Raw genomic sequence first — 27,979 nt, forward strand, 5'->3', positions numbered from 1 at the left:
TTTTTTTTACAATACACTACAATAATTCCTTTTTGAGAATTGCATCGGGGTTGCAAAAGTCGTATGCATCCTCTTGACTTTCACCTTCACAATCTAGCATTATGGCAAGATCATTGTTTTAACGCCGTTTTCCAAAGAATTCTTCATTCTCATTCTTTAGGTGGCTTCTGAATTTGGAGAACCTTTAACGTCAACAGCGTTTTTCGATTTAGTTTTTGTAATTCATTTTAAATCCTTTCTTCTGTGACTGGCCAGATATACGTTTTATCAGTGCACTTGCACAATATTCCAGGCACCGAAAATAACAGTTATTTTTTTACGGGTTAAACTTTACGTAATATTTTTTATTCCGAAATAAAAGTCCTTTCCGGATAATAAACAAACAGCTTAACAAAATTAAACAAATTTGGTATCATATAGAGAGGACTGAAATATCTCTATTTATATTTTTATACCCAAGCGCTTTTGTGCACAAGGGTATTATAAATTTGTTAACATAACGGTTGTTTGTAACAGCCAAAACGAATCGAGATAGATATAGACAAATGTATACATAAATCAAACGAATGAAAAGAGAAGTCGATTAAGCCATGTCTATCTGTCCGTCCGTGTACACGATAACTCGAGAAAAAATTTAGATATCTCAAAGAAATTTGCTATGTAGATTGCCCTTTACCCAAGGTAGGTTGGTATTGAAAATGGGCGAATTTGAACCGTAACCACACCAATTTCCGATATAACGGTAGTTTTCAGAAATACGAAAACTCCGATATTTTAGTAAATACTGGCCGCTATGTTGTAGTGGTAAGCAGTGCTCGCTTCCACTCCGCAGCACCTGGGTTCAAGCCCTGGTCAAAGCAACATCGCAAAAAAATATTGAGAAAAGGTTTTTTCTTAACAGTCGTCGTCCCTCGGCAGGCAATGGCAAACCTCCGAGTGCATTTCTGCCATGAAAAACAGCTTCTCATAAAAATACAATCGCCTTTCGGAGTCGGCGTAAAACTGTAGGTCCCTCCGCTTTGTGTGATAACATCAAGGCGCACGCCAAAAATCGGAGGAGAAGCTCGGCCAAACACTAACATATGTGTAAGCGCCAATCTATTATTATTATTACTAGAGCTTGTTCACTGAAAATTGATATTTACAATGATTTTTAGACGGAAAATAAGAATATTAAAAATTGTTGGAAAATGGGCGTAGCCACGCCCACTTATGATTACATTTGTATATCCTGGTAAACGCTCCACCAATTTCTCCCAAACTTGGCACAGTTGTTAGCCTTGGTGCAACATACCAAACCATTGAAAACTTTTAAAATCGGACAATAACCACGCCCACATCCCATATAACGGTAATTTAGAGAAATACGAAATCTTCGATAAATCAGTAAATACAGAAAAAATACGCTTATAATAAAATTTTGGAAAATGGGCGTGACCCTGCCCACTTATGACCACATATCTATATCTCGGTAACCGTACGATCAATTTGTACCAAACTCCGTACGGTTATTGTGCTTGCCACATAAAGGCAAAAAAATTATTGAAATCGGACTAAAATTACCCCCACTTTTCATATAACGGTAAATTTCAGAAATTCTTGAAACTTCGATATTTCGAAATTTAAGGACGCTAATTTACTCAGAATTGATACTAACAACAATCCCTTGAAAAAAGTAACAGTATTATAGAATTTCGGAAAGTGGGCCCACATATAACTATAGAAGTTTAAGTGTAATTGTTAGAAATAGGGTTAAAACCACTCTTCTTACATTGTAACGGCAGTTTTTAGAAAGGTGAAAAACTATATTTAATACTTGAGCCGGGTATTTAATGTTCGGCTCCACCCGAACTAAGACTTTTTACTTGTTTTAGTATCATTTAATACTAAAGAAATTCATATACCTGACCCAAGGTTTGTTCTATGGTAATTAATTAACATTTTTGATTGCGATACTTTTCAATAGGTGGCTTTGCTCGTTTAGACATTTCAGCTTTAAAGCTATTTAATTCCTCTTTCATTTGATACCAAACTTGTCTAATTTTGATAAGCGGGTTGTTTATTATCCGGAAAGGACTTTTATATAAATAAATATTTGGCCGAGTTTAACTCGTAAAAAAGATAAATGTTATTTTTGGTCTCTTCAATATTCGCATTCGCAAAAGATCCGCATTGTTTATTGCGGATGCGAAAGCGAATGCGAATGTTAAAAATAATGCGGAAGCTCCGCGGTTGCGAATGCTAATGCGAATATTCGCAACAACCCTGATATGTATATATGCACATATTTAAATATACAATACATACGTATGTATATGCGCTGCAATTTTTTCATTGACCGCAACTAAATTCATACTGATATTTTCCCTATAAAAATGTATTAATAAAATTTATGGTTTAGTGCTTGGAAAATTCATTGTCATGCCACACCTATTGCTGACACTGGAACTGCTTTGCTGCATTGAATTTTTGGATGGAAATGGCATTTTGATTATTCACATAACGTGTCTGCAACAGCACCATCTGATGTAGAATTGCATTATGCATACATACATGTGTAGTATCTATGTATATCTGTATCTGTAGATTGAAAGTATTATACTTATGAGCAAACTTTTGTATGATTTTCATACATATAGTGTGTGACAGAGTGATAAGGTCAGTCCAATATTCGCTCAATATAAGTAAACATACATTTTTTGCGTATGATAGGCTGACTTCTACAACGTACCACTGCAGAATATGGATACAGTTTGACTACAGTATTTATACCTCATCGGTATGCAACGCCAAACAAGATTGTAAAGTGGCGCGTTGTGTATCTTGACGTTGTAGAACGCTTCTACTGCAAAGTTTACTTTAATAAAGTGAGCGGTTTTGGTTTTTTTGGGTCGTGAGCTCATGGAAATAAAAATAGATAAAGTTAACGCCAAGAGCTTGATCATTTTTTAATTTGCTCGAAAATGGGATTGAAAACATCGTTCCAATTTTTAGCCCATGTTTGTTCCATAATTAATAAAATTAATGCATATTTAATATAATTTAGTAGAATATTATCAAAGAAAATACAAACGTCACAAAGCATCAAAATTCTTAGTGATGTGCGGTTTTCCTAGCCACTTGAAGCTTGCACTTTTGCCAATTAAAATTTAATGAGCTATAAAACTGCAGAATTGAAATATTTCTAAAAATTCTGAGCTACTACATGGTGAAAATTTGTTGAATTTGTATAATACATATCGTCGCCTGGGTAAAAGAATGTCGTATGTTAATTTCGGCAGGTTGTGGGAAATCGCGATTGAAGTTTCTCCAAGGTCTCTGAAAATGTTACTAGTTCACAAAATTCTTAAATTATTTAATTTTTAATGTTCATTGTTAATTAGTTTTGAGTTTATGAAAGATTTTCTTTAGTAAAATTTTGTCGTAAGCGTTATTTGTCCACAATTTGGCAGCCACTTTGTATGAAATACGACAAAATGTGATCAAAATTTCTACCAAATTAACGACACTTTTTACTCAATATCTCGGTAACTAAACTACTAAACTAGTGGAGAACGCCATTTTTAAGATATTGATTAGTTTAATATGGCTGCATCACTAACTAAATTTTTACTAAATTTGTCGAAAAAATTGTAGTCAATATCTCGAAACTAAAGGAGATATCTAAAAACTGACAGCACCAATCGAAAGACATTATTTCAAAATATATAACTGCATCTTTTATCAATGCAACGATATGTATTTGTAAAAAGATTGAATTGTGATGTGTGGTGTTTGATATATGAGCCGTTTATTTTGTAAGTGGCATGAGTCACTTCACACCTCTTGTTCTTTAATGACCGCTTACTTGTATCTGGTCGCTCGGTTATTTGTTCAACTTCATCAATCAAAGACGAAAGGTTTTGTCATTAATTTATGACGATAGAAATATTTGCAGATATATTCGGTTACAAATAACCGGTCGTTTAAGCACAAGAGACTTATGCCACTTTCAAAATAAACGGCTAATATTATGAGCTAGATTTTTATATAAGAAATAGTAAACCTTAAATAAATAAACAAAAAATTTCGAAACTTTATTTCGTTATCCACCCATGGGTGCCGGCAAATAAAACTTATAGCCGAAAGCTTGAAAAGCGGTGGACGCCCGAAAAGAATTTTGTGGAGTTATACTCTAAGTGGCGTTTTGCTTATATTTTTTCTTTACCGAAATTCGTTGAATTGTGCAAATGTTTATGATCAATACTCGATTCTGCAAATCTTAAGTCATGCCTATAAGGCCAAATCAGCTAGTTTATGAAGCGCTACAATATTTCGAACCGCATTTTTGATAAGACCTTACATTCAATATTGCGCCAAGTTCAACTATTGGTAGGCACAGGATACATGCTGTTTCCAGGGGGTCGGACCAAAGGAAGAGTCATGCTAGCTAGGTGGTTTAAGAGCTAAGTGAAGAGGGTTAGCGGCATGTGCGGTGTCTTTACAAGCCGGACATACGTTGAGGAGTTAACCCTGCTACAGAAACCAGATCTTAGTTGCGCCGGAGTTGCACGGATTTCGAGGCAGCTGCAGATCTTCGTCTGAGATGGGTAAAAGAGTAAGAGTTTGTGAATGTGGTGATGGCCTTACGAAGGATGTCGCCTATGGCTGTACAACATTGAGTTCAGTAAATGTGCATTTTAGGTCTAGATTACGTCCATGAGTTCACAGAGATGCCTTCTGACGTGTCTTGAAGGTAGTTCAGCCCCCAGTAAGGGTCTTTTTGGATGTTCCTTGCAATAGCAGGTGAGCAAAATTGCTCGCTGAACTGAGTGCGGTGCTCTGTACAATCTGAAGTTTCGTCCATTGCGTCATACTACATAGGTTGCCAACAACGTTTCTTTGTTTTTGCCCCAAGTGTTCCCGACGATTACGCGGAGGAGAGCAAACTCTCGAAACCCTTAAAATTTTAGGATGCCTCATTGCAGCTTGACGTTTTTTGTATTGGACCCGATTGCTTCGTCTTAGGTACTATCTTATTAACAAACTATATTAACTCTGACGTGCCTATTTATTTATTTTGTCTTAAGTTACGCTGCTAAGTTATGGAGTTCAAGCAAACTAAATTGGCGTGTCTGAGTTAGGATAGTTTGTCTAATAGCTTGAGATAAGATAAAGCAATCGGGTTTGGCTGAGTTAGTGCAAATTTAAAATAGTGTACCGAGGTAAGATAGTTCATCGCACGGCGTTCAAGATTGGATAATTTAATGGTTCTATATAGATACGAGTACTGCGTTACAATGTTATGCAGATAAACTAATCAGTAATAATCAATATACATATTTATCGATAACCAAATTTAGAGATATGCAAAATTATTGTTATGCAAATTTATCGATTTACAAATTTATCGGCACGCAAATTTATCGACATATAAATTTATCGATGCACAAATTTGGCGGTGTACAAATTTATCGATATACAAACATGGATATATAAATTTATCGGTATGCAAATTTATCGATATACGAATTTATCGCTATACAAATTTATCGATTCAAAAATTTGGCGGTGTATACTTTTTTTACTATACTATATTTCACAGTACAGATGGTGGAAAGAATATTTCGCTTCCTGTCCAATATCCTACGGGTCGCTTATACATATACACCGAATTTCCAACATGGTATGTAGTAAGTCCATATGTACATACATATCTTCATATAGAATCACACTTATTCGTGTATAAATGCATACATAGCCGTACTTTGACCGAATCTCATTCCTTCTCATTGAATGCATGTGAATCATTGTGCACCGACAGTGCAACGCCTGACAATCATCAGCAGCAATAGCAACAGCAGCAATAAAAACAACCACAACAAAGCAACACAGCTAAAAGCGCCGGCGTACCTTGCCGTCTTGCCAATTTGCCGACTTGTCGCCTCGTCGCTTTTCCTTGTTACCGTGCGCCAGCCCAGACGGGGTGTAATGTGCCTGGTTATACTATATCTATGTGTTTTTGTACATATATGTATACTGGCTGATTGCTGGCGTTTGTTGTTGCCGTCGCCACACACAGACCGGGCATTGGTACGGTAAGTCTGCGGTAGAGACGTGCAGAGAGTTCCATTTCGTTTCAAGCGACATTGACCTTACACCACTTTACACTGCTTATGTATGTACATATATATATTCTCATGTTCATGCCCGTACTCACGCTTGGGCTTATGTGGCGAAACGGGCTACTCATGCAATGCATTTACGCGTACGTAAAGGCCCGTTTACATAAAACTTTGGCATTGCGTTGGCGTTGGCGTCGCTTCGACAGCTGACAATGAATACATGCATTTAAAAGATAGTCTCCACATAACCTAAGTTGGGCAACGCCAACGCCAACGCCAACACAACGCAGAAAGATGGCCAACTCTCAACTTTTCGCCCGCTTCGTTTGTCAGCTGTTCCAAATAATCAAAATTATGCGCTTTAACTTTCCTTTTCAATCAAATGCTGGCAAGAAATATAGTTTTAAATGCAATTATTGATATACAATTTTGATTTATCTGCTGCTAGTATGTTAATCTACCCTGCAAAAAATTTTGCGACTAATCTCTAAAGCGAGTATTCCGAGATTACTCTCAATCGGGTACAATTGGGCATTAATTAGTCCCAACTAGTCTCATACGGGTACTATTGGAGGACAATTAGTCTCGACTCATCCCTTATGGGTTTAATTGGAGATCAACTAGTCCCCAACTCATCTCTAACGGGTACTATTAACGATTTAATGATATGTACGCACTTAGTCAATGAAATTTCATGTGCGGCGTTGGCACACAGAGAGGGTATTCGCCTAACAAAACTGAGCACCCCGGTTCGAATCTCAGCTGGCGCAAATTTTTATTTTTATTTTTTAAAAGTAAATAGTCGCTTTTTATACCCATTCGGGTATAAAGGTGAACAATTAGTCTCTTCATAGGACATGCTCGAACAAAAGCGATCAGTTCATTCCATATAAAGAGATCAAAAGTGGTATTAGTCGCATGCTCCTTTGCGATTGCTCCCGGAGTCATCCCGGATTTGTCCCATTTTTTGCAGGGTAGTGACCAAAGTATTCTCTGCTAAGTGTTCATTGTAGCAAGCACGGGCGTTACTCGCGATGCTGTCAAAGTGACGTCAGCACCAACGCAACGCCAAAGTTGTGTGTGGACGGGCCTTAAGTGTCTATGTGATATCTATGCATGTATAAATCGTATGTATCTACGTAAATACTCATATATCAGTCGTAGCGCCATATCTGGCAGCTCATGGTATTCTTTATGGCGTCTGGCATGCTTTTACTGGACTTTTGTTGGTGCTTTGTTCCAGCACAGACAGTTGATACATAATAAATTCCCGGGCCAAGGGAGTGTACATTTTTAACTTTTTAACGTGGAAGGAGAATCCTCAGAAAAAGGCTTAACAAATTTTATTAAATAATATCAGTTGATCAGTTTTTTTCATAACATACATATTTACTGTGCTTGCGTGTAATCCAAGCATTTAACCCACGCTGATAACTTTACGCACAATTTATATGTACACATTCATATTAACATACATATGTACATACCCAGCCAGCAAAATATCCGGAATATAGAAAAGTGACAAAAAGGGTTGTGAAACGGATACGTTTTCGGCTGTTTTTCTGATAAATTTTTTTTTGACTCAATTTTGAAAGAGGGCATTCTTGAAAAGATTTCTAAGATATGGCGTTATCGAACCGACTGCCCAGATAGGTCGATTTTTCACTCAGCCGTCGATACGCTCAGGCAAATTGGTGAGTGGTTTTTTGAACAATAATGTGGGAGAATATGAGCGCTCTTTTATAACTAGCAGGTTTGCGGTATTACTTCTTGGGAGTATTCTATTACTACTCGTTTGAGAGGAATGTGGAAGGTTATTCTGAGAGTACTCCCTTATTACTCGCTCAGAACGTTTGTGGCACGATATCGCTCATTTGTGAGTTAAAAAGGATTACTCGCACTCCCAGGACATTCCATGTTAAAGGGGTAATCGTAAACTCGCAAAGGAGTACTCACCGAGCTATCGTACGAAGCTTCAAGTCTACTGGGTTGTCGGTATTGGAATTTCAGTTTTAATTTAACACAAAGAACAAAGGTATCTGAAATTCGTCAATGCTTATGATTCATAAATATTAAGCGGCTTAAAAATTCTTTAAAATTTAACCAAAAGCTTATGCACGTACATACTAAATATGTATACATATATGTATGTATGTATGTACATTAGACTGCATCACTCCCCATACAAAAAAATTGGTACTATTTCTCCATTGGAATTATAAAATCTATTATATTTTAAGACGTCTACCAAAGTATTTTGGAAAATTTTTAAGATTTAAGTGAGCTGGACCGATTTCAAAATACCTCCAAAAATGGAGTTTTTTATGAATAAAACTAGTTTCTTAAAGATTTTTTTTGAAAAAATCCCCTCAATGACAAAACGATTTAAGCTTAAAAAATTTGCATAAAAATATTAAAAAAAAAAAAAACTAAAAAAGTTTTGAGCGGAATGGTAATGATGAGATTTTTGATGCTGTTTTTTAACTTTTTTCAAAGATTGGTATAAGAAAAACTTGAATAAGTGAACCTAAACTCTTCTGATTTAGACTTAAGAGGTGTCGTTGGAAAAGTATTTTCTCACCCTTTTTATTTCTTTGTTAATAAACTCATTCAAAGGATGAAAGAGACAGGTAGGATGAACGAAAACAAAAAAAAATTGGGAGAGAAATAACTTTTTTTGGACAGAAAAAAAAACTGCGAAAATACCCTTCTACTGAGATCCCATAAGTCTAAATCAGAATAGTTTTGGCCCAGTTATTCAAGTTTTTCATAAATCAATCTTTGAAAAAAGTAAAAAAACAGCATCAAAAATCTCATTCTTACGATTCCGTTGAAAAGATTTTTAAATATTTTTATGCAGATTTTTTAAGCTTAATCAGTTTTGTCATCTGAGGGTACTTTTTTCAAAAAGTTCTTTAAGAAACTATTTTTATTCATAAAAAACTCCATTTTTAGAAGTATTTTCAAATCGGCCCAGCTCACTTAAATCTTAATATTTTTCCGAAATATTTTGGTGGACGTTTTAAAATATAATAGATTTTATAATCTCGGCGGAAAAACCGCAACTTTTTTTGGTGATGCAGTCTAATGTACATCTACACCAGCTTATACAAGCAATCATAAGGGAATCTCTTTGAATATATAATAAAAGTTTATCAAAGGTAAATTGATTACATATAACTCTCCGTACGGCGCATTTTCTTATGTGAGGCGTCTTTTGTTAAGGTGGAATAAAATTTTGCTCTCGATATTAATATTGTACTGCCTATTTCAAGCTCGACTTTAAGAAAAAATTTACACTGCCTTGTCAAGATTTAATAATTTGTTGGTGTCGGGTGCACATTTCGAGAGTCATACTCGTAAACTTACGATTGTCGAGCCACTAGGATCAGGTTTGAAGTATTTTACGATTTGAAAGCTCCAGATACGATAAAATTATACAAGCCGATCAAATAGTAATGATATCTCGATAGTCATAGCCATATCAATGAAGATATTGATTACGATATCGTTAAATATCGATCATGATATCGATAAGTTTTATCATGGTATCGATAAATATGGATCACGATGTCGATAGATAACCCTATAATTATACTGAAACTAAAACCGATAACAAATCAATATAATATGTAGTAAAAACTCAATTCTTGCACACTTCGACTTTTGCTATATACAGTGGATCAAAATCAGTGACCCCATGTTGATTTTTTTTAATATTCACAACTTTTTTTTATAATATTTTTCTATAAAATTATTCTCAAAGCTTTAACAAAAAACATATAAAATTTAGGAAAATTGGTTGAATTTTCAAAAGCTCGGCTTTTTAATCTGAATCTTTAGAACTTTTCTGGGTAAAGAATAGACACGAAAAAAATAGTCGATTATGTTTACTCAGCACTTGCGTAAAACTAACTGTAAATATAAAGTAAGTATACACATGCATAGGGTATTTTGTCGTAATTGATTTCGCGTATCTACTTTTTGTAACTTCTACGTATTCTTCGAAATATGTTCGACGAAGTGTGAGCTTGCAAGAGAAAGTTTTGTGCAAAAAGCAAGAAAAAGTATGTGTGGACGTCACAAAAACGGGTGTCCATAGCTTAATGAGAGGGCTCAAATGTAAATGGCGCCATTTTGTTTATAATGAAGATAATTGAAAAAAGTTTTTGTTTAATATCGTAAGCTTAATAAAGAAGATGATAAAACGGAAACCTTTTTTCTTAGGTAATATGTTGTTATAATGATTTTCGGCTGACCAAAATTTTTCGTGTCCATTCTGTAATTCAAGTGAAAGTTTCAACTGCTTTTGCGCAAAAATGGTCAGCAAGAGAGATATTAAAAAGCGACGCGATTTTTGAGCCGCTTGAAACTTACACTTCATTGGACTAAAATTGTATGGGCTATAATCTGCATACCCAAAAATCTTCTAGAAATTCAAATTAAAAACTTTATTGCAAATTTGTTAAATTTGTTAATTTTCCTAAATTTTGTTTAAAGTTTTAAACTTTTATTTACATGGTTTTTGTTACAGCTTACAGTTAACAACACAATTTCCAAAGACACTTGCAGTGCTGCAATCATTCAATAGGTTGGAAAAGTTTTCCCTCCATAATTTAAGTAGGTTCTGGACAAGGGTGACTAGATCGCCGTGGTTGTTCTTACAGGAGTTTCTTAAGTCGCCTAAGTCGCCTCTAAAATAGGACGTTCTTCTTCTTCGCCTAAATCGCCTCTAAAATATGGCGTTCTTAACTCGGACTTAATCCGGATCAACTGCAGTGAATTCCCGAGTTGATCCGAATCAACGCTGCCGTCTGTTTATGCTTTTTACTCTCTGGTAAAATTTTCGGGTGTTTCAACAACGCCCTATTTCAAAATTTGGTTGAGGAACGCCCTATTTTAAAGTTAGATTGAAAAACGCCTTTTCTCAGAATTCCATTCAAAAACGCCCTATCTCAGCACATATAGAGCGTTTTTTAACCGAGTTCTGAGATAACGTGTTTTTCAATGAAATTCGGAAGTAGGGCGTGCTTGAAAAGTTTTCTGAGATATAGCGGTTTCGAACTGGCTGCCGAGATAGGTCGATCTTCCACTCAGCGATCGATATGTTCCGCTCACCTTTTCCGCTCCTTATATCAATCCCACATAGATCGCGTTGCGCCCAAGCACAGTGCGGTCTTGTAGGCGGTAAATTTTTTATCTGCAGCTTCGTGACATTCCTCATCCTATTAGTCGATCTTTCGGGCTGGCTGAAATCCGATTACTTTTTTGGCGGCGGTACTTAATGAGCGTCGAATGTTATTGCGCAGCTCGCATATCTTGGCTTGTTAAAGAATCCGTTTTAGATCTCTTCGTTGTGGAAATTGCATTTCCCCACGACGGGACCACCCTAGCATTGAAATAGCCCGGCACTATTTTTATTTCTCTTATATCGGCGCGTGGGCACAACTGAACGAGACTACTCGACAACGGAGTCTCTCGCCCACCACAAATACTACAATTGAGCCCTTACACTGTAGTTCGAATCGAAAAGAAGAAGTTCTATTCGAACGCCTAATTGCTTCAAGTACTAGTACGAACAAATTTACTATCGATTCGAACTACAGAGTAAAGGCATAACATAGAAGCTGAATTGCTTGCCTTGCCCCGTAGCTCATTTCTTCGGCGGCGGCGTTGACAGCCTTATGGCGTTTTCTTTTCTCGAAAAAATTTCACTTTTTTATATGGCAACATTATTACAGTGCACCATTTTAAAGAACCGAGCGCTCAATATGCATGTGAGAATGCTGAGAAAAGAACATGAAAACTTGACGGCCCTAGCGTAGGGCAGAATAAAGGCAACATTATTTCGAGAAAAGAAAACGCTATTAGCCTTTCCGAGGACATCAACCAGCCAGGCAGGGCACCTTATCCATTAGGCAAGAGTCTGGATTGAGTATGAGTCGTGCAACTGTATCTGCATATCCAGGAGAACGAACACTTCATTGCACTGCACCACCAGTAATCATTCGTTTCAAAAATGGATCGATTCTACTTGTAGTTAACCAACCTTTTCCAAATAGCTTAAAACTGGCGATTTTATGGCTGATTTTATGCTGATCTTGCTTAACCATTTGCATAATTTCATCGACTTTTTCTGTGATTGGCCGACCGGAACGAACATTGAGACAGCTCCTCTTGAAGCAGTTCTTCCCCAAAGGTTGTATTAGTTTGACTGATCCGTGCGATGGCTTTCGAGTTATCTACGTCACATGCCATCTATTCTTCACACTGTGTGAGTACTAGCTTTAACACATGAGATTGTGCGAGACAGTGGCCCTCATGCATAAAATGTGAGCTAAAGCTCAAACTCAGTTTTTGTACTGATGGAGTGGGCTCAAGCTCAAGAATTCGTACTGAAAATCGAGTTGGATCTTAATCTCACTTTTTATGCATGAGGCCCAGTGTCTACTAAATACCTCAACTAGTGTCTTGTAATCCATCCTTGGAAGTTTTAGATTATAGTTGCTGATTTTGGCACTTTCAAAGTCATTGCCATATTCTAATTGAGGCAGGGATAGATGCCCGGTGTGCTGGGCAGTGGTAAGTTTATTCCTGTTTTTGACAGTATATCCGCCCGCTTATTAACTTTCATTTCTTTGTGTCCCAGTAAATAGCTAAGTACTCGTCTCACTCAAAGTTCGTCTATCTTACTCCTGCATTGCCGAACACAAAGCGAGCTTGTCATTATAGAATTAAGGCCTTAATGGCTGCGAGACTGTCGCTGAAAACACTCACACCTGATTTATGTGGAGTTAGAGCCTCTGTCGTCCCAGGTGATTTAGTTGCACTATAAATCTCGGCCTATAAACTGCAAAATTCCAGAAGTTTATATGGCTTTTCAATAGGGTGTTCCAAAAGAGCATGTGAAAGAGTAAAAGTGGAATTTTAATGCTCTGATCCCTGGGATTGTACTCGCCCCTATTACGAGTGTCGACTAGTAGATAAACGACTATTAATCAGGGACCACAACGAATATAAGAAATAAAATTAAATAATTGGGGGACTCACAACGGCGTCGTAAGTTTCGTATTGTTGTATGTCGTAAACTTTAAAAGCATAAATAAATGTTTAGAGAACTTGAAACCACAGCCAACTATTTTTTAACACTGCGAAAATTCAAAATATGACTTTGATGGTACTTTGGGAACCCCCTTAATATATTTTTTAGGCGTTTATAGTTTACGACATACAACAATACGACACTTACGACACCGTTGTGAATACCCCGATTGTGTATAATTATTATTGAACAATGGAAAAGTTGTTTTCGTCTCCTGAGACGAAAATCGTTAGACTAAAAACTTTTTCATCTTCTTTTAATAATTATCTGTGACTTTTATTTTTTCTCGTCTCGCGGGAAATTCTTTCGTCTTCTCATAATAATTATCGGGGACTTTTATTTCTTTCGTCTCGTGGGACGTTTATTTCAAGACGAAAATTATTTATGTATTCTCTTAATAATTATATGGGACTTGTTATTGAAATGAAACTTCTTAAGTGAGTTCGCAGATTTAACGCGTTAAGTATTTAACGCCACGATTGTTCATGTGATCAAATCTGTATCGTTCGTTCGATTATCGAAAATGAGGTATCAAATTAATGGGCTTTGCTTTTACGTGGTTTTAGTTTTGTGAAAAGGGTTGCCCGATGTTAGCAAATCAAATTCCAATAATCGAACTCGGAGATATTTGCGTTTAATTTCGTGAAATCGGCAGTACATGTACCGATTCTATTAAGAGAAAACGTGGGATGTAAATCATTTCCGTCTTAAAATAAACGTCCCACGAGACGAAAAAAGATATTTCTCGTAAATAATTATTATACTAAGACGAAAAGAAATTCTCTTAAAACAAGGCGACGTTTTGGACCCAAATATTGGGATAATAATTATTTTGGGTCTCTGCTCTTAATCGATTATCGATTATCCATGATATTTTCAATGTCGTTTCCTCGTTCAATAAGTGAGTGTGAATAGTTTTTATTCGCACATCCTTCTACAAGCAAACAGTTGTAAACTAATAAATAACAACACAAACAATAATAAATAATAATAATAATAATAACAATAACAAAATTTCAAACAACTATCTGTAGCATGTGAAAAGTTTGTTCGACCGATCACAGGATGGTATTGTCTAGAAATTTTTGTAGAGAATGAGTTCAGCCCAATAAAAAATTTCCAAACAATGCCACTATGTAACTGGTCGTCTTCACGTGCTGGAAAATCTCGCTTGCGTGTTTCTCTTCGGTTCTTGCAATCGGGTGCGTGTGTATGGCCGAGTTCTTAGATTTTTGTAATTTATTTTGTGATTTCGTAGAGTGAACATGAGCGGTAAAATAGCAAGATTAAGTAAACATTTACATATGTATTAAGGAACTAATAGACAGGTTAAATAGAGTTTGATATATAATTGAACATGTATTTTATAGAGTTGTTGTCCTTTTGCACACATGTTTACTTGCCGCCGAACAACGTAAAACGAAAATCGCCAAACGATAAACTAGTATGTAGCGAAACGAGTTGCAACCGATTGCTGTGTTCTGTTGCCTGTCTGTGGCTCTTTTCACTGTATTAAGCAGCCCAAAATGTCACCTTTGAAATGACAATAAACCAACTAGATATTAAGAGTGTCCTCATATCCAAAACTATTAAAAGTTTTAGAAAACTTTCACCGGAGTTCTCTTACCCCAAAAAACTTGCAAAGTAGGGAAATTGAGAGAGCAAAACGTGATAGAGAGCTGCAAATTTCTGCTGGAAAAATTTTTACTAGCGAAAACTTGCAAGTAATAAAATCAGCTCATCACAAACATATGTTTGTAAATAAACGAAAGAAAATACGGTATTTTTCAATTATTTATTGCAAATTTTATTAGTAATGCAGTATAGGTACAATGAAAAAGAGAGTAAAGTTATTAAGCACAAAATTGGTTGAGTTTATTTTTAGTTAATTTACTATTAATCTCCAATTTGTTTACTTAAGTGTGTGCTGACTATGGTTGCCATATAATTTTCCTTTAAATATACCAAAATAGATTAAAATGTAGCATGCTGAGATGTGTTTTTTGCTGAAGTTGTCAGCTTTGGTAGGTTGATTGTTGAAATAAAAATTTTATAATTTTAAAGCTACAATTGTAGCTATATCTATTACATTTTTTTGGATCAATGATGGGTGTTTGGAGGATATTCTCATATTTTTAAATGCGTCAAATAACTTATTCATTCCGATATAATTAAAAAGTACTTTAACGGTTTTTCTTAACCAAAACTATTCAATTGCATAAAATACCGAATCGGGGAAAATGTACCAAGCAGAAAATAAATTGCCAAATGAACCACCAGTGGCAACTGTGGAAGTGATCAGCTGTTGCGAAGGTGGCAAGTTTTTGCAAAATTTGCGTTCTCGTACTTCTGTGGATATTTTGTCTCTTTGAGAGCGAATGCTGCTAAATTGTCAGAACTTTTGCTGCTGGATAATTTTGTCCGCTCAATACGAGTACACACCTATTACCAGAGTTATCTGAATATATCGTCATCTATTGGCAAAATCTGTATGAACTATTTCGGCTACTCAATACTAGTTATTATTGAAATAATGCGTATGTACATAAATAAGTATATGAACTACATAAATCCCATTGATAGAGGCATTCTTCGTTTCACCTAAGCCTTCTGCGTAGTACAAATATTTATAACAGGAATTTCCTTTGTCGCAGACACACAACACAAGTTAAGTATGTATTCAATTGTTAGTTTAATTTTTGAAAAACTCACATTTGTGTATAAATAAATCTTTTAGGCGTTATTGGGTTTTTATTTTTTAGTTTATTGATTTGCGTAATTGTCCTTTTGTTTGTGTTGACAGTGGCGGCGATGATGACGACGAAGTACGTACAATAACATATAAATACATTTATGCATAGCGCCGAGCAGACAACAAAGGTCAGAACAGGTCCCAATGAAAGGGCGTCGTCCTTGTTGTGATGCATAAAGTATACGGGTTTACTTAGTACCGATTACAGAAATTTTGTGAGCGGTTAAATAATTACTCATTCAAGATCTACTGAGAAAATCACCAAGACTGGTGCTCCATAAGGTTTGTCTCCCATATAGGGCAACCGCCTTTTCTGATGCTCAGACCCCGGGATTGATTTTTTTTTGTTTTTTGGTTCTTATTAACATTTCTTAATAGAACTTTAACCCAACAAATACCCTGGAAGGTCATGTCCATTTTGCAAATTTTTTTCTACAGTCGGTCGCTGTTGTTGAGTGGTTAGAGGTATGCTTAATATTAAGTTCAGACAGGAATCGAGTTGAGTCAATTAACATTTTAATTGAGCTACCGCTTTTTGGTGTTCACACACCGTTCGTTTCACAGTATCTTTATTTTACAGTACAGTATTTTTTAAACAGGTTTTCAATAAAATAAAGGAATTCCTGTCTTCCTGTTTTACACCCAGCGACAAACTGATACGATCTTTCCGATACGATTTTGGCAATATGAATCCAAATTTCTATCTTAGTACAAAAACTGTGTTCTATGGAGCTACTGGTAATCGGTACAGTTATTAAATTTTTACACAACATAGAAGACCAGGTAGAGGTCATTTCTGCATACTTAATTCGATTTGGTATTATTGCAGATTATGACACTATTGAAGTAAATGAGCGATATATAAGTTTCTTTTGAGTAAAAATTAAATTATTGCAGGAAAACAAACTAAAGTATAAAAACTGTAAACTTTTGCCCAAGCCCTGAGGTTTTTGTGGCAAATCCATACCACTGATTGTTCAGATATATGTTTTTGCTATATAACTTATTTATATAGGCAGCTAAAGCCATACAATTCTATGACCAGTTTACTTTTCGATCATACAGGGCCTATTGAGGACCACTGATTGTTCAGTTAAGATTTTTTGTTATATAACTTCTCAATCTTAGTTGTTAAGGTGCAAAAGCTTTTTCCTCTATTTGCTTATCATAAATAAAAAATAAAATGTTGAAGTTCAATTTTCTGCTGCTCATGAAGGGTAATGAAGCCTTCGCCATGACGTCTTCGGCATAGCCGAAGTCAGGGCTGCCCTTACTTACTTTTTCCTATTCAAAATGCGAAGTGAAATTTTCTGTAGTCAATACCTACGTAAGCATTTTATGCGAGTGTATTAAAATACACTTATGGTGTTTTCGTTTCTCTTTTCGTGTTCGATTCTAAAATAAAGGCAAACGGTGAGACAGTTGTGTGTGTTCCTTTCTTAAAATGTCACACTCTTGTAAGGCACATTCTCTGCCTTTTGTCAGAAGAGATGGTTGCCCTGAAACATGCCTTTTTACAGGGTTGAGTGTAACATCGAACACATTTTGCTCCGTTGAATGGCAACATTTTTTGGAAGAAACGAAATCACCATTAGACAACTAAGAGTTCTTTGAAAAACAGGCACAGGCGATTTGATGACTTTCGAAATAACGAATTTATACCTTTCTTTATCAATGTTCGATGCATACTTTGAGGCGTTTAAACTTGTTGAAAACTTCACATAAACTCCCTCGCCATCTCCTTAAACTAGATGTTCCTATTTTCATTTTATTTACCAACTACCCTTTATCCGAATACTCGGTTCTTGGCTGCGAAATTTTTAACAGCTTTGACTACGCCTGCAATCGGATCGATAAAGTCGTCTCGCCATTCCCCATGCTTATGTCCTACATACATACATATGTACATTTGATTTTGAGTTGAAAAGAAAAATCAAAGCAGCCTTGGCTTCGCTACCTTACGTACAAGTTAGGGTGTCTCATGCGGGCGCTGAGTCGTTTTTTTGGGGGATGTGGACGTAGTATGTTAGTCTGCTGCGAAATCCAGGATAGATAGGGTGTGGCAGAGCAGCCAACGCAGCAGCAGCTGAGGCAGTGTTAGTAGTACACATAGTTCGGGTTGTTGTTGTACAATGCAACGCACAGAAAGCAAACGACGGGGTTGTCGTTCGAGACTGCCGCAGCAAATTTGCTGTTAAGCTGAGTTGGGGTACCGGAGAACTTTAGACGCCAACAGCCATACGGACAAAGGCTTAGTAAACTTCTACAGCACATACGCCCCGTAGAACGCACCAGAGTGCCAGAACCATCACTGAACGCCACTGTCACCATTCATTGCACTTCGGTTGCAATTGTAATTCGCTGACAGTGTACCACTTCGTTTCCATGTATGTATGTATGTATGCATGTCAGAGTGTGTGCAGGTTTTGTAAGTAATAAGGTGCGTGGGTTGAATGGACGCTTGTGCCGTGCCGGTGCTGCTGCAAAACGTTTGCAAAACTTGAATGATGGAATAGAAATGGGATTGTTCCTGCAGCAACGTTCAACGTTTGTCCGCTCGTCCAGGGTTTTGCCCGGTGAAGCGTTGTCGATATGTACGAATAATTACATTCGTACGACGTTGTACGACGAGTATATAACACAAATACTGTTATGTTGTATATCGACAACTGAAGTACTCATCCTTAAGTTTGGGTCTGTCTAGACGCGTGTAGATGGCGTTTTGTTATGGGGAAATGACGGAGTTGGTCATAGCGGCAGGGTTGAGAAGTTCAGCAGACAGGCAAGAAACAAAAAAAACAATTCAGTTAGTGGTTTGAGAGTAGACACGTGATGCCAAAGAACTTGAAGACGTTCACACGATGACCCTGCACTCTCACTAGTTTTGCAAATGTTAAGAGATGTTAAAAAATTGTCCACCGACACTTTATTGAACATTTGTTCCTTTTTTCATACTACTTAGGCTATCTTTTGACCAGAGTGGAGGGTAAAATTGGTTCGCCGGAAAAACCACTTTCGGACTTGGGTTTAATTTCATATCGCTCCTACTGGAAAGATGTGCTTTTGGACTATCTCTGTAGCCGAACCGGTAGTGCTTTGAGCATCAAGGATGTGTCCCAGGTAATACTTACATTAGCGCGGAGTAATTTGTTCGGCGCAAAATTTTCGATGAAAGTATATAGCAAATTCAAATTCTACGATTAATTCTAAGCAAAAATAGCGAACAAATAATCTACCAAAAATGACGTTTGACCCTCCCAATTTTCAAAAGAAAAAGCAGTATATTGTAACTTTTTTGTTCGAAATTTTTTTTTCTTTTATTTTTTTAATTTTTTTTCTCGGTCTTAAATATGAAGAAAACACACAAATATGTAAATGCAAAATTATTTTCCTACATAAAAAATTATAATACACTGATTTTTTTTTTTTTTAATTGGGAGAGTCAAAAGCCATTTTTGATATATAGTTTGTTCACCATTTTTGCTTAGATTCGAACGTAGAATTCGAGTTTGCAATACACTTTTATCGAAATTAAATTACTCCGCCCTAACGTAGATATATATGTACATATTTTTAAATATTTTTTCTTCATTTGTGATCCAAACTGCATCTCTTACGTAAAATTTGTCTGCATATTATCTACAGGAAACGGCTATATATTCATATGACATCGTTAGCACCTTGCAGGCTTTGGGCATGATGAAATACTGGAAAGGCAAACACATTGTACTTAAAAAACAAGTAAGTATAACTTTTCATTCCAAGTTAAGTAAAATAATGCAGTTAAATTAAGATCATCCGAAGTCTTTTTATGGTGGCAAATTCTTTCTGAATATTGTGAGCCTAGTCGCAGGGAATAAAAAACATCACTAGCAGGACTGAGGGGGTGGTTGAACTGTCGGGAAGTCAGCCCGGCGCTCCAACTCCGAACGACAGCCATTTTACGACCTCAATAAAACTATGCCTTAACGTTGCTGTTTAGCTGATTGACTCGTTTTTTTCCAAAGCAGTTTCCGCCGGTTTTTTCCTTTGATAACTATAGGTGTTTTTTTTTTTTAGAAATCTTTAACTTTTCGAATATCGAATAAACCGAATTTTTTTTTATCGACCAAACCGGGTTTTTTTCATTTCAGTCAAATCTTGACGTCTCAATAAAAGTTATGAGTTTTTCGTAGTTTTCATGGCATTTTTAAGTTTAAGCGAAAGTCTTAAAGAGCTTTAAAATTATATCCTAGGTTATTTGGGGATGAACAGTATATCATATTTGATTACAATAAATTAATGTTTGGCACTTAAAAGTTTTCTAAGTGTTTGGCCGAGCTTCTCCTCCAATTCGGGTTCTGCTTCTTGATGTTGTGACACAAAAGCAGAGATCTACACCTTTACTCCACCTCCGTAGAAACTTTTTTATGGCAGAAGTACACTCGCGAGGTTTGCAATTGTCTGCCGAGGCGCGCCCGCTGTTTGAGTAAACTTTTTTTGTTGTTGCAGGGACCATAAATTGAACCATGGGTCTCCCGAGTGGCAGTAAGCACATCTAGGTTCTCGACTACGGCGCACAGTAGTCAAAACAAAGCCAAGTGGCTAAGTCACTTCTGTTGTTGTCCCTTCCATTCCGGCCGCATAAGTTTCGTCTTGCTGCAAGTGGTGAGACTAGCCAATCTATCACTTGCTAGTTTAAAAGATATAACCCTTAGAATGAGCTTGCTGATAGCGAGTGGCATGCCTATACCTTTCGAGGATTTCGAAAGTGGAACGGATGTGCTCACTCTTGCAAGTTCGTCTTCCTACCGGTTGCCTGGTATGATCAGCCATCTCGTTTAGGTATCTATGGCCATCTGCTACGGTTTTTGAATTGCATGTGACCGAATCAAGGGCTTTGAGTGCCGCCTGGCTGTCTAAGTAGATGAAGATGCTGTTACCTATGACTTCTCCTGTACGTTAGTACTCTAACGTCTCCTGCATTGCAGCAAATTCAGCTTGAAAGACGCTACAGTTGTCGGGTAGGCGAAATGTTGATCTGTTAAAGCTCCCGTGTTGTTGATTTCTTGTTGGGACTTGGCTACCAGACCACGACTCCGTATAGCAAACAAGGCCTAGTAACCACGGTGTATATATAGCCAATGCTCGTAATCTCAATCTCAACCTCAATCTTATGGCCCCATTATGTATGGCAACCGATGGGAAACCATATACTAAAATTCGCATTAGGTATGGCAACTCGATACTGGTAGCGCAATTTTCTGTTTCCCGCTTATGACGATTTTTTTCTTTGTTTACATTGATTTTCAAAAACATTGGAGCAAAGTTGCTGGTAGCCATCGCTACTAGACCAGCAACTAAACACCGGTCGCCATACATAATAGAACCATTAATTATTATCTTAACTTGACGTTGGGTGCTGGACTTTTTAGAACGGTGTATCCCCGGTTATCTTCCCGATAGTAGGTAAGAAAGATTACTCTCTCCCTAAATACTTCAGACCGATAAGTCACCTCTTTCATGCTGAAAGCAATGTAGAAAATTTTCCACCAGGAAATCAGGTCTAATACTATGAAACAGGCACCATTGTATACCGATCAATACGCGTACAGAATGGGAAAATCTACATACATCGCGCTATATAGCCTGAAACGGAAATGCAAAGTGCCTTTGAGTGTAGAGAAGCAGGCTCTGCGCTTTCCTCGACATCCAGGAGGCTTTCGATAACACATCTCATGGGGGCCGTCGATCGGTTACTTGAGAAACGCAAAGTGCTGCCAACTATCCGCAGAAAGATAGCTAGGCTGCTACATATAAGGATTGCTGAAACCGAAGCCGGTGTACAACTTCAAACGAGAAAGGGTTTCCCGCAGGGAGGGGTGCTGTCTTCTCTCCTGTGGAGCTTAGTTGTGCACCAACTCTTGCAGCTACTCACCGAAAAAGGCGTCCGGTTTTGAGGGTACGCGAATGACATAGTGATTATTGCTAGAGGAAAGTTTGTGCTCACTCTCTGCGACATCGTCCAAAGATTACTAAACCTAGCAAACAGGTGGTGTGCTGATGTGGGACTTAATATTAATTCCTCAAAGACAGCCATTGTCTCTTTCATTAGGAAGAGAAATCACATTGGGATGGCGAACTTAGTCTTGGATAGGGTCGAGGTCAATGTCGTCATTCCTGTGGAGGAGTAGTGTAGACACGGCCACCTCCAAGACTACAAGAGCGCTGATGATGTGCAAATGTCTAACTGCCAAATCCTGAGGATGCACCCCAAGGCTTCTGAGATGGATGTACACCATGATACGTTGACAATAGCACTTACTAAGAATAAACGTCTGACGTGTGTTTGCATCACGAGGGCTATGCTAGGGCTAGATATAGTGTTGTCATCAGCTGACGGTACAATAAACCTACTGGCCGCAGTGTATACTCTATTTGTCTACCTTTCTTACTCTTAAGGCCAGGCCACACAGGAAGCGGTTTGTCGCGGCCTAAATGTTTATCTTAACTTTAGTCTTAATGTTATTCTTAATCGTTCCCAAGTACCCCCGTCATCCCCTCCCTTCTTCTGTAGCTTTTTCGTTTCTGAAGGTTTGGAATTAGAGCCCAACGCCTTTTCGTCTCATGGATGTTTGTATTTACACCAACCGAGCGCAAAAAAGTTTCACTTCAAAAATTTGTGACGTGATGGAGCCAAATTCCTTTGGGGTTTGGCTGCCAATATAAAAACCAACGTTGAGGTCCTAAGTTGGAGTGTGAAAGGAAAAACTCTAACCACCCTTGTTTTCAAGATGTCGGCGGTTCCACAATAACCTGAGTCGAGAAAATCAAGTTTTATATTAACTGGTATTGGCTTCACAGCACTCTTCTAAGAATCGGACACCATGCAAAAAACTTCGTTTACAATGTACATATGTATATTAAAAATAGTATAAGCTCGTCTTAGAAACTTGTCTTTATTAATTGTATGCAATATTAAATTTGATGCTGTATAATTTGGAATCTCATTTCTTTATCCTTGTAGGAAGTGCTCGATGAATATGAAAAACGTGTGAATCAAAGAGGAAATTTTCCGAAAATCGATGATAGCTGTCTGCGCTGGAGTCCTTTTGTGCCAACACAAACCAATAACTCTCCATAATAGTAGGCTATAAGTTCACGTACGGAGACGATAGTTATCATCTACGTACACTGAATGCAAATAAGTAGTTTTTTTTTTTTAACTGATGCTTATGCAGTAACGCACAGTGCGTATACTTAACTACGTTGTGTATCTATTTTAAGAATGCACATGCATATGTGTATGTATTTATTTATGGAAATGTGGTGTCAGGTGTAAAAATGATTACTCCCTTGTTGATGGTTTTTTAGTTTTGTTTACTAAATCATATTATTTAAAATAAATGTGAACTTAAATGTAAGCAATAGCACTAGAAATTGCATTATACAACAACATAAGGCCTAAAATATTTATATTGAAGTCTTAAACATTTCATAAAAAATGCGAACAGCACTGGAATTGTCTTTTTTTATACCTGGCATCACTGATAACTATGCTTTATGGCTGCTCGCAGCTTTCAATCAATTACTTGAGCATATACCGAATTCGTCTTTCAAAAACAGTACTCATTTTTTGTATATACTTATGATATTAAATAAATGCTACACATTTAAGATGTTTTGTATAGCTCTTGTGGCAGGTCGAACACACGACTTTGCTTAATACTTTTAACAAAGAGATATTTGTATGTACATACACGATATGTATATAGCTAAATTGAAAATTCTTAATGTAAAATTTTTTCAAAAAAACATTTATAGAATTTATTAAGTATACAAATATATGGCTATTAAATAAATGGTGTAATATCTAACTTTTTATAGAACACATTCTGACATTTTTATTTTAAAGGTATGCTAGAGGATCGGGAATCCGAAAAAAGGTGTTACACATTATGGTTGCAATACTGCTGATTTATGAACATATGTATTTGCCGAAAAGTTGTACCTAAAAGTAGAAAAACGTACCGGAAAAGTTAATATGTAAATTTATTACATACAATTTTTGATGATTGGTGAACTACCTCTTCCTTCAGTACCATATCTACTTTTGGACTTACATCAAACAATATTTTCTATCAAAAATGGCCTTGAAAGGAATTTCTCCGAGCAGTTGAAGCCAAACCTATGTTTTAACTAATGTTTATGCCCCTTTACAAAGGAGGGATGCTATTGGAATTCCTACACTTGAAATTCCTTTGGAAAATAAGAAACAATTACGTTCTTGTACCAAGTTAAGAGGCTGAAGAGTAGGTACAATTCTATATAGTTTTACATCTCTATTTCGCACCACAAGTTCCTCTTCATCTTCTCCTTTAAAATTATTTTTTACTCTCTTATTCTCTCACCTTTGTATTCTATTATTCTTGCTATGCGATGTTTTCTTTTCTTTTCTTTTCTTTTCTTTTCTTTTTTTCACTTTAATTTTATTTACTTTTCCTCTCTATTTGGGCCAAATACTGTTATATCGTGTACATAGGAGCTCATACATTTAACTATCCATTGTATGTGTTTTGATACCCCGTATGGTTGAAGCTAGGTGAATATTCGATAATTTTCATTTATGATTGATCAGACTGCCCAATTGGAATATTGTTAATGGAAATGACAATGCTGATGGCGACATCAGTTAACAATAAAAGCTCTGACGGTAGAACTTCCGCTTCGCTTGGTGATCCAATATTTCATTAGTTTTTACATATTATTACATATATTATATATCCAAACTAATATTTTGCTATAATCAAAGATTTCCATCCAAACAAAGTTACATATGTACATATAGTTACTTGTATATGTGCAGGTACCTAGTACAAATGTTTTCAAATCTTCATAGCTAAGATCTCTCGGCATAACAAAAGAAATTTAGATTCGTCAAGAAGCCACTCTTAAATGCTTCTCAGTCTGTCTGAAAGTGCTTTTGTTTGCAATTTTAAGAATGAACATTAAAGTAAATCACTCACTACTGGCGTATAAACTACCTACAAAATAGTGGGGATTGATAAAGGTTCGCTTCATGTTAACGCGGAGATTTGCGGCTCGCTATATATATGTATGCTGAAACCCGCCAGAAATCATCGTTGTACCGTTAACCGATCATGACGAAATTCGTGTAGGTAGCAATAGCTGATAGTCTTTAAGTGTGATCCGCACAATTCACAAGAAGAAACTCTCTGGCTACTGCACAGCCATCTCTTTTATGTTGCCTCTCTATACCAGGTAGGTTAAAATCTAAAAATTTCCTATATTTTTCCCAGTCTGCATTCCTGGGGTTCCTCATCGGAGGACTTACCGTGACCTCCGCTCCGAGCAGGAATGTGATCAGATCGTTACCCAGGCTGTTGCTTAGAGTGAGGTCCAGGACCTCCTGTCTTACTCTGGTGACAAACGACGGACAATGCCCAACATTGTTTATACAGAAATCTTCGCTTAATATGTGATGTTGATTTCGGGGCTCCCCCACTCCACGTGGTGCGCATTTTCGTCAGATCCGAGGAAGAGGAAGTGAATGCGACACCAGTTGTTGTACTTCTGCTGGGGGTATGGTGTTGTTGTCCCCCGGAAAATATGCAGCAGCGAAGACTTGTTCTAAGGGCCTTCCATTCTGCACTGCTACCAAATCTTGCGTTAAAAACTCTGAAATGCAGAAATAATCAATATCGTTTCTAAGCACTACACATGCTCTGGGCCTCTCTGCGGCGAGGTCCCATATTAACTTATTGTGTGATCCTTTCAGGCAACTTACCTGGCCTCTGTAAGTCCACGGCTCTTGATATACTTATGCAATTCGTCCGTAGAAAACCTGCTAACAATTACAGCTGAGGCTGCAATCGCATGGTGCAAGTTGATCTGGGCTAATTTCAAGGGCGGTGGGTGCCTGATCTTTGCTCGTCCAGGTCCGAGAGCCTTAGGTCGCTCTCGCTTTTCCCGTCCAGCTGAAGCCTTTTAAGATCAAGTCCCTTAAGCAGCTGTTGTGTGGAGGGGATCTGTTCCTGTGGAAGAGCCGCTATGTCTCGCATTATGGTGCCTTGGGGTTCCGAGGGAGGGTTAAGTTGGCCCCCTGGAGCGCCTGAGGACTACGCAGTTGGTGGGGCAGGGGGATCTGCCGCCAGGGCCGTATAATCATATTTTGCGGTGCCTTCATCTTTGCAGTCCACAAGGAGCATACCTGGTCGGAAGTAGACCCCGCAGAAAGCCAGCGGATGCGTCCACCCCTTAAAAACTTCGTCCATAATGATGTCCTGCAGGGTAGTCAGCTCATCTGGCATCAGAGCATCAGAGTAGCTATGAGTTTGTCCATCACCCACCCGCGAAGCCGCTTGATCGACGTGCCTAACCCCGGTTCCCGTCGTGGCTCATCGGCGGCTGCGGTCAGACTGCGCGCCTCTTCGTCGTGCTGCCCGCTCTTCTGCACTTCGGCGGGTGTGGTCTTACTGCGCGATTTTTCATCGTGCCCTGCGATCTTCTGGCTGCGATGTCCGCGGGTGCGGTCTGCTTACGCCATTGCTCATCATCGCTTTTGCTGTCTTCTTTGGGGTTGGTTCTCGCAAGTGCCAGTTTTCGGGCCTCTTCGGGGGTCTTTCCCTGTTCTAGGTACCTCACGTACCGCCTGGAGCCTGATTCGCTAAGACCTAGCCGCTTAAGGTCATCTTGGGCGCCTGGTTGCCGGTGGCTTTGCCGGCATTTCCATATGTCGCTCTTTCTTGTACCTAAATTCTTGCCTTCTCGCGCGTTCTTGGCTTACATTGCGCATTGTTGTTGTTGTCTGCTGTTTTTGTTGTTTTTGTTCTTTATTGTTCACCATCTTGTTCGTATGACTGCGTGCCAGACCTGCCAGACGTAGCGGTCTTATTTTCGACTAAGTAGGCAATTGAACAGTAACGCCCTCTCTCCTCGGCGTGTGATGGCGTGTATTGAAGACTATGGACCCGCTGGAGGTATGAGCAAGTGTAATAGGGTTTATCTTCCCCAGGAAAATCGGCATTAGTTGGGCCGAAAGAGAAACGACCAAAAGAGAAAGAAGTTCTAAAATCAGGTCGTGGTTACTGTTTTAGTCGTTGGTATAATCACCGTAGTACTGGTAGCTTTCGTCCGACTGTCATGAGAGCACCCTTCACCGAGAATGTTCTCAACCGGAATTATACAAGAACAAAACCCTGTGGAAAGAGAGAAAAATGCAAACAATACTTTCGGGAATATTTCTAATAGAAAAAAATTGGAACTAAACTCTATAAACGTTCTGGCAAAGAACAAAACGGGAACAAAGTCTAAGAAACTTTCTGCTCCGAACTTTGCGCAAGAATGGAAACAAAATCTTTAGCGAAAATCCGAAAGACTTAGGACACGAACTTTTCTTGAATAGAAAAATACATTTTTCCGTAACTGGACAGTTCTGGTTTAGAATTAACAATCATTGTTCTCACTGAAACGATTTTTCATCCCAACACGCAGACGCCCCTCTCATTCTTAACGTTAAGTTCTCAACAGTTTTGTTCTCGTTTTGTTCTCTAGCAGACTTTTGTTCTTAATAACGATCCCAAACCTTTAGTTCTCATTTTGTTCCCGTTTAAACTGCTCTCAATACTTTTGGTCCCGTTTGGTTCTTTTGTGGGAACGTTCTTGACATAACATTTTGTTCTCGTACAGAACTAAACCAAAACCGGAACGCGTTCTCCTTCCCTGATAAAAAAAAAATACAGATATTTCCACAGAGCAAGCGTTACCTTTAATTATGAAAGCACTGCGCGTATTGTAGGTTTAAGTCGCAATTAACTGTAGATTTTGGATGCGCTCGTTTTCAGATTTTATTGCTGATGCTCCCTCTTCATAGGAAGGGATTACTTTCAACCGAAACTCTATGGATACCCACTAAAGTTACTTATGCATTTTATATGTAGGCATGTAGGCATGTATGAATGTATCTATGCACCTAAATGGATATGCAAACATTGCAAGCCTCATACATATACACATCAGGGT

At 37.6% G+C, this 27,979-nt stretch overlaps 1 protein-coding gene and 1 long non-coding RNA gene across 2 annotated transcripts in view; one reads left to right on the top strand and one right to left on the bottom strand.

Moving 5' to 3' along the window:
- LOC118740510 (histone acetyltransferase KAT7) overlaps positions 1-23,614 on the top strand; it is a gene marked incomplete in the record, with an annotated part of 41,006 nt that extends 17,392 nt beyond the window's left edge. The window contains 3 exon segments of the mRNA XM_036472072.1: positions 18,921-19,078; positions 19,604-19,699; positions 22,965-23,614. Coding sequence (XP_036327965.1) covers positions 18,921-19,078; positions 19,604-19,699; positions 22,965-23,081 — 371 coding nt within the window.
- A 91-nt stretch (positions 23,615-23,705) lies between these two features.
- Positions 23,706-26,659, bottom strand: LOC118740517. The gene is made up of 3 exons (XR_004993149.1): positions 25,746-26,659; positions 25,293-25,636; positions 23,706-23,948 (listed from the first exon to the last, which is right to left on the bottom strand). It is a non-coding gene; the product is annotated as an uncharacterized LOC118740517 (long non-coding RNA).
- Between the last annotated feature and the right edge of the window lie 1,320 nt (positions 26,660-27,979).

This window comes from Rhagoletis pomonella, unplaced genomic scaffold (genome assembly GCF_013731165.1).
Source record: "Rhagoletis pomonella isolate Grant_MI unplaced genomic scaffold, Rhpom_1.0 Rhpom_scaffold_00006, whole genome shotgun sequence".
In the NCBI taxonomy this organism is placed as follows: domain Eukaryota; kingdom Metazoa; phylum Arthropoda; class Insecta; order Diptera; family Tephritidae; genus Rhagoletis; species Rhagoletis pomonella.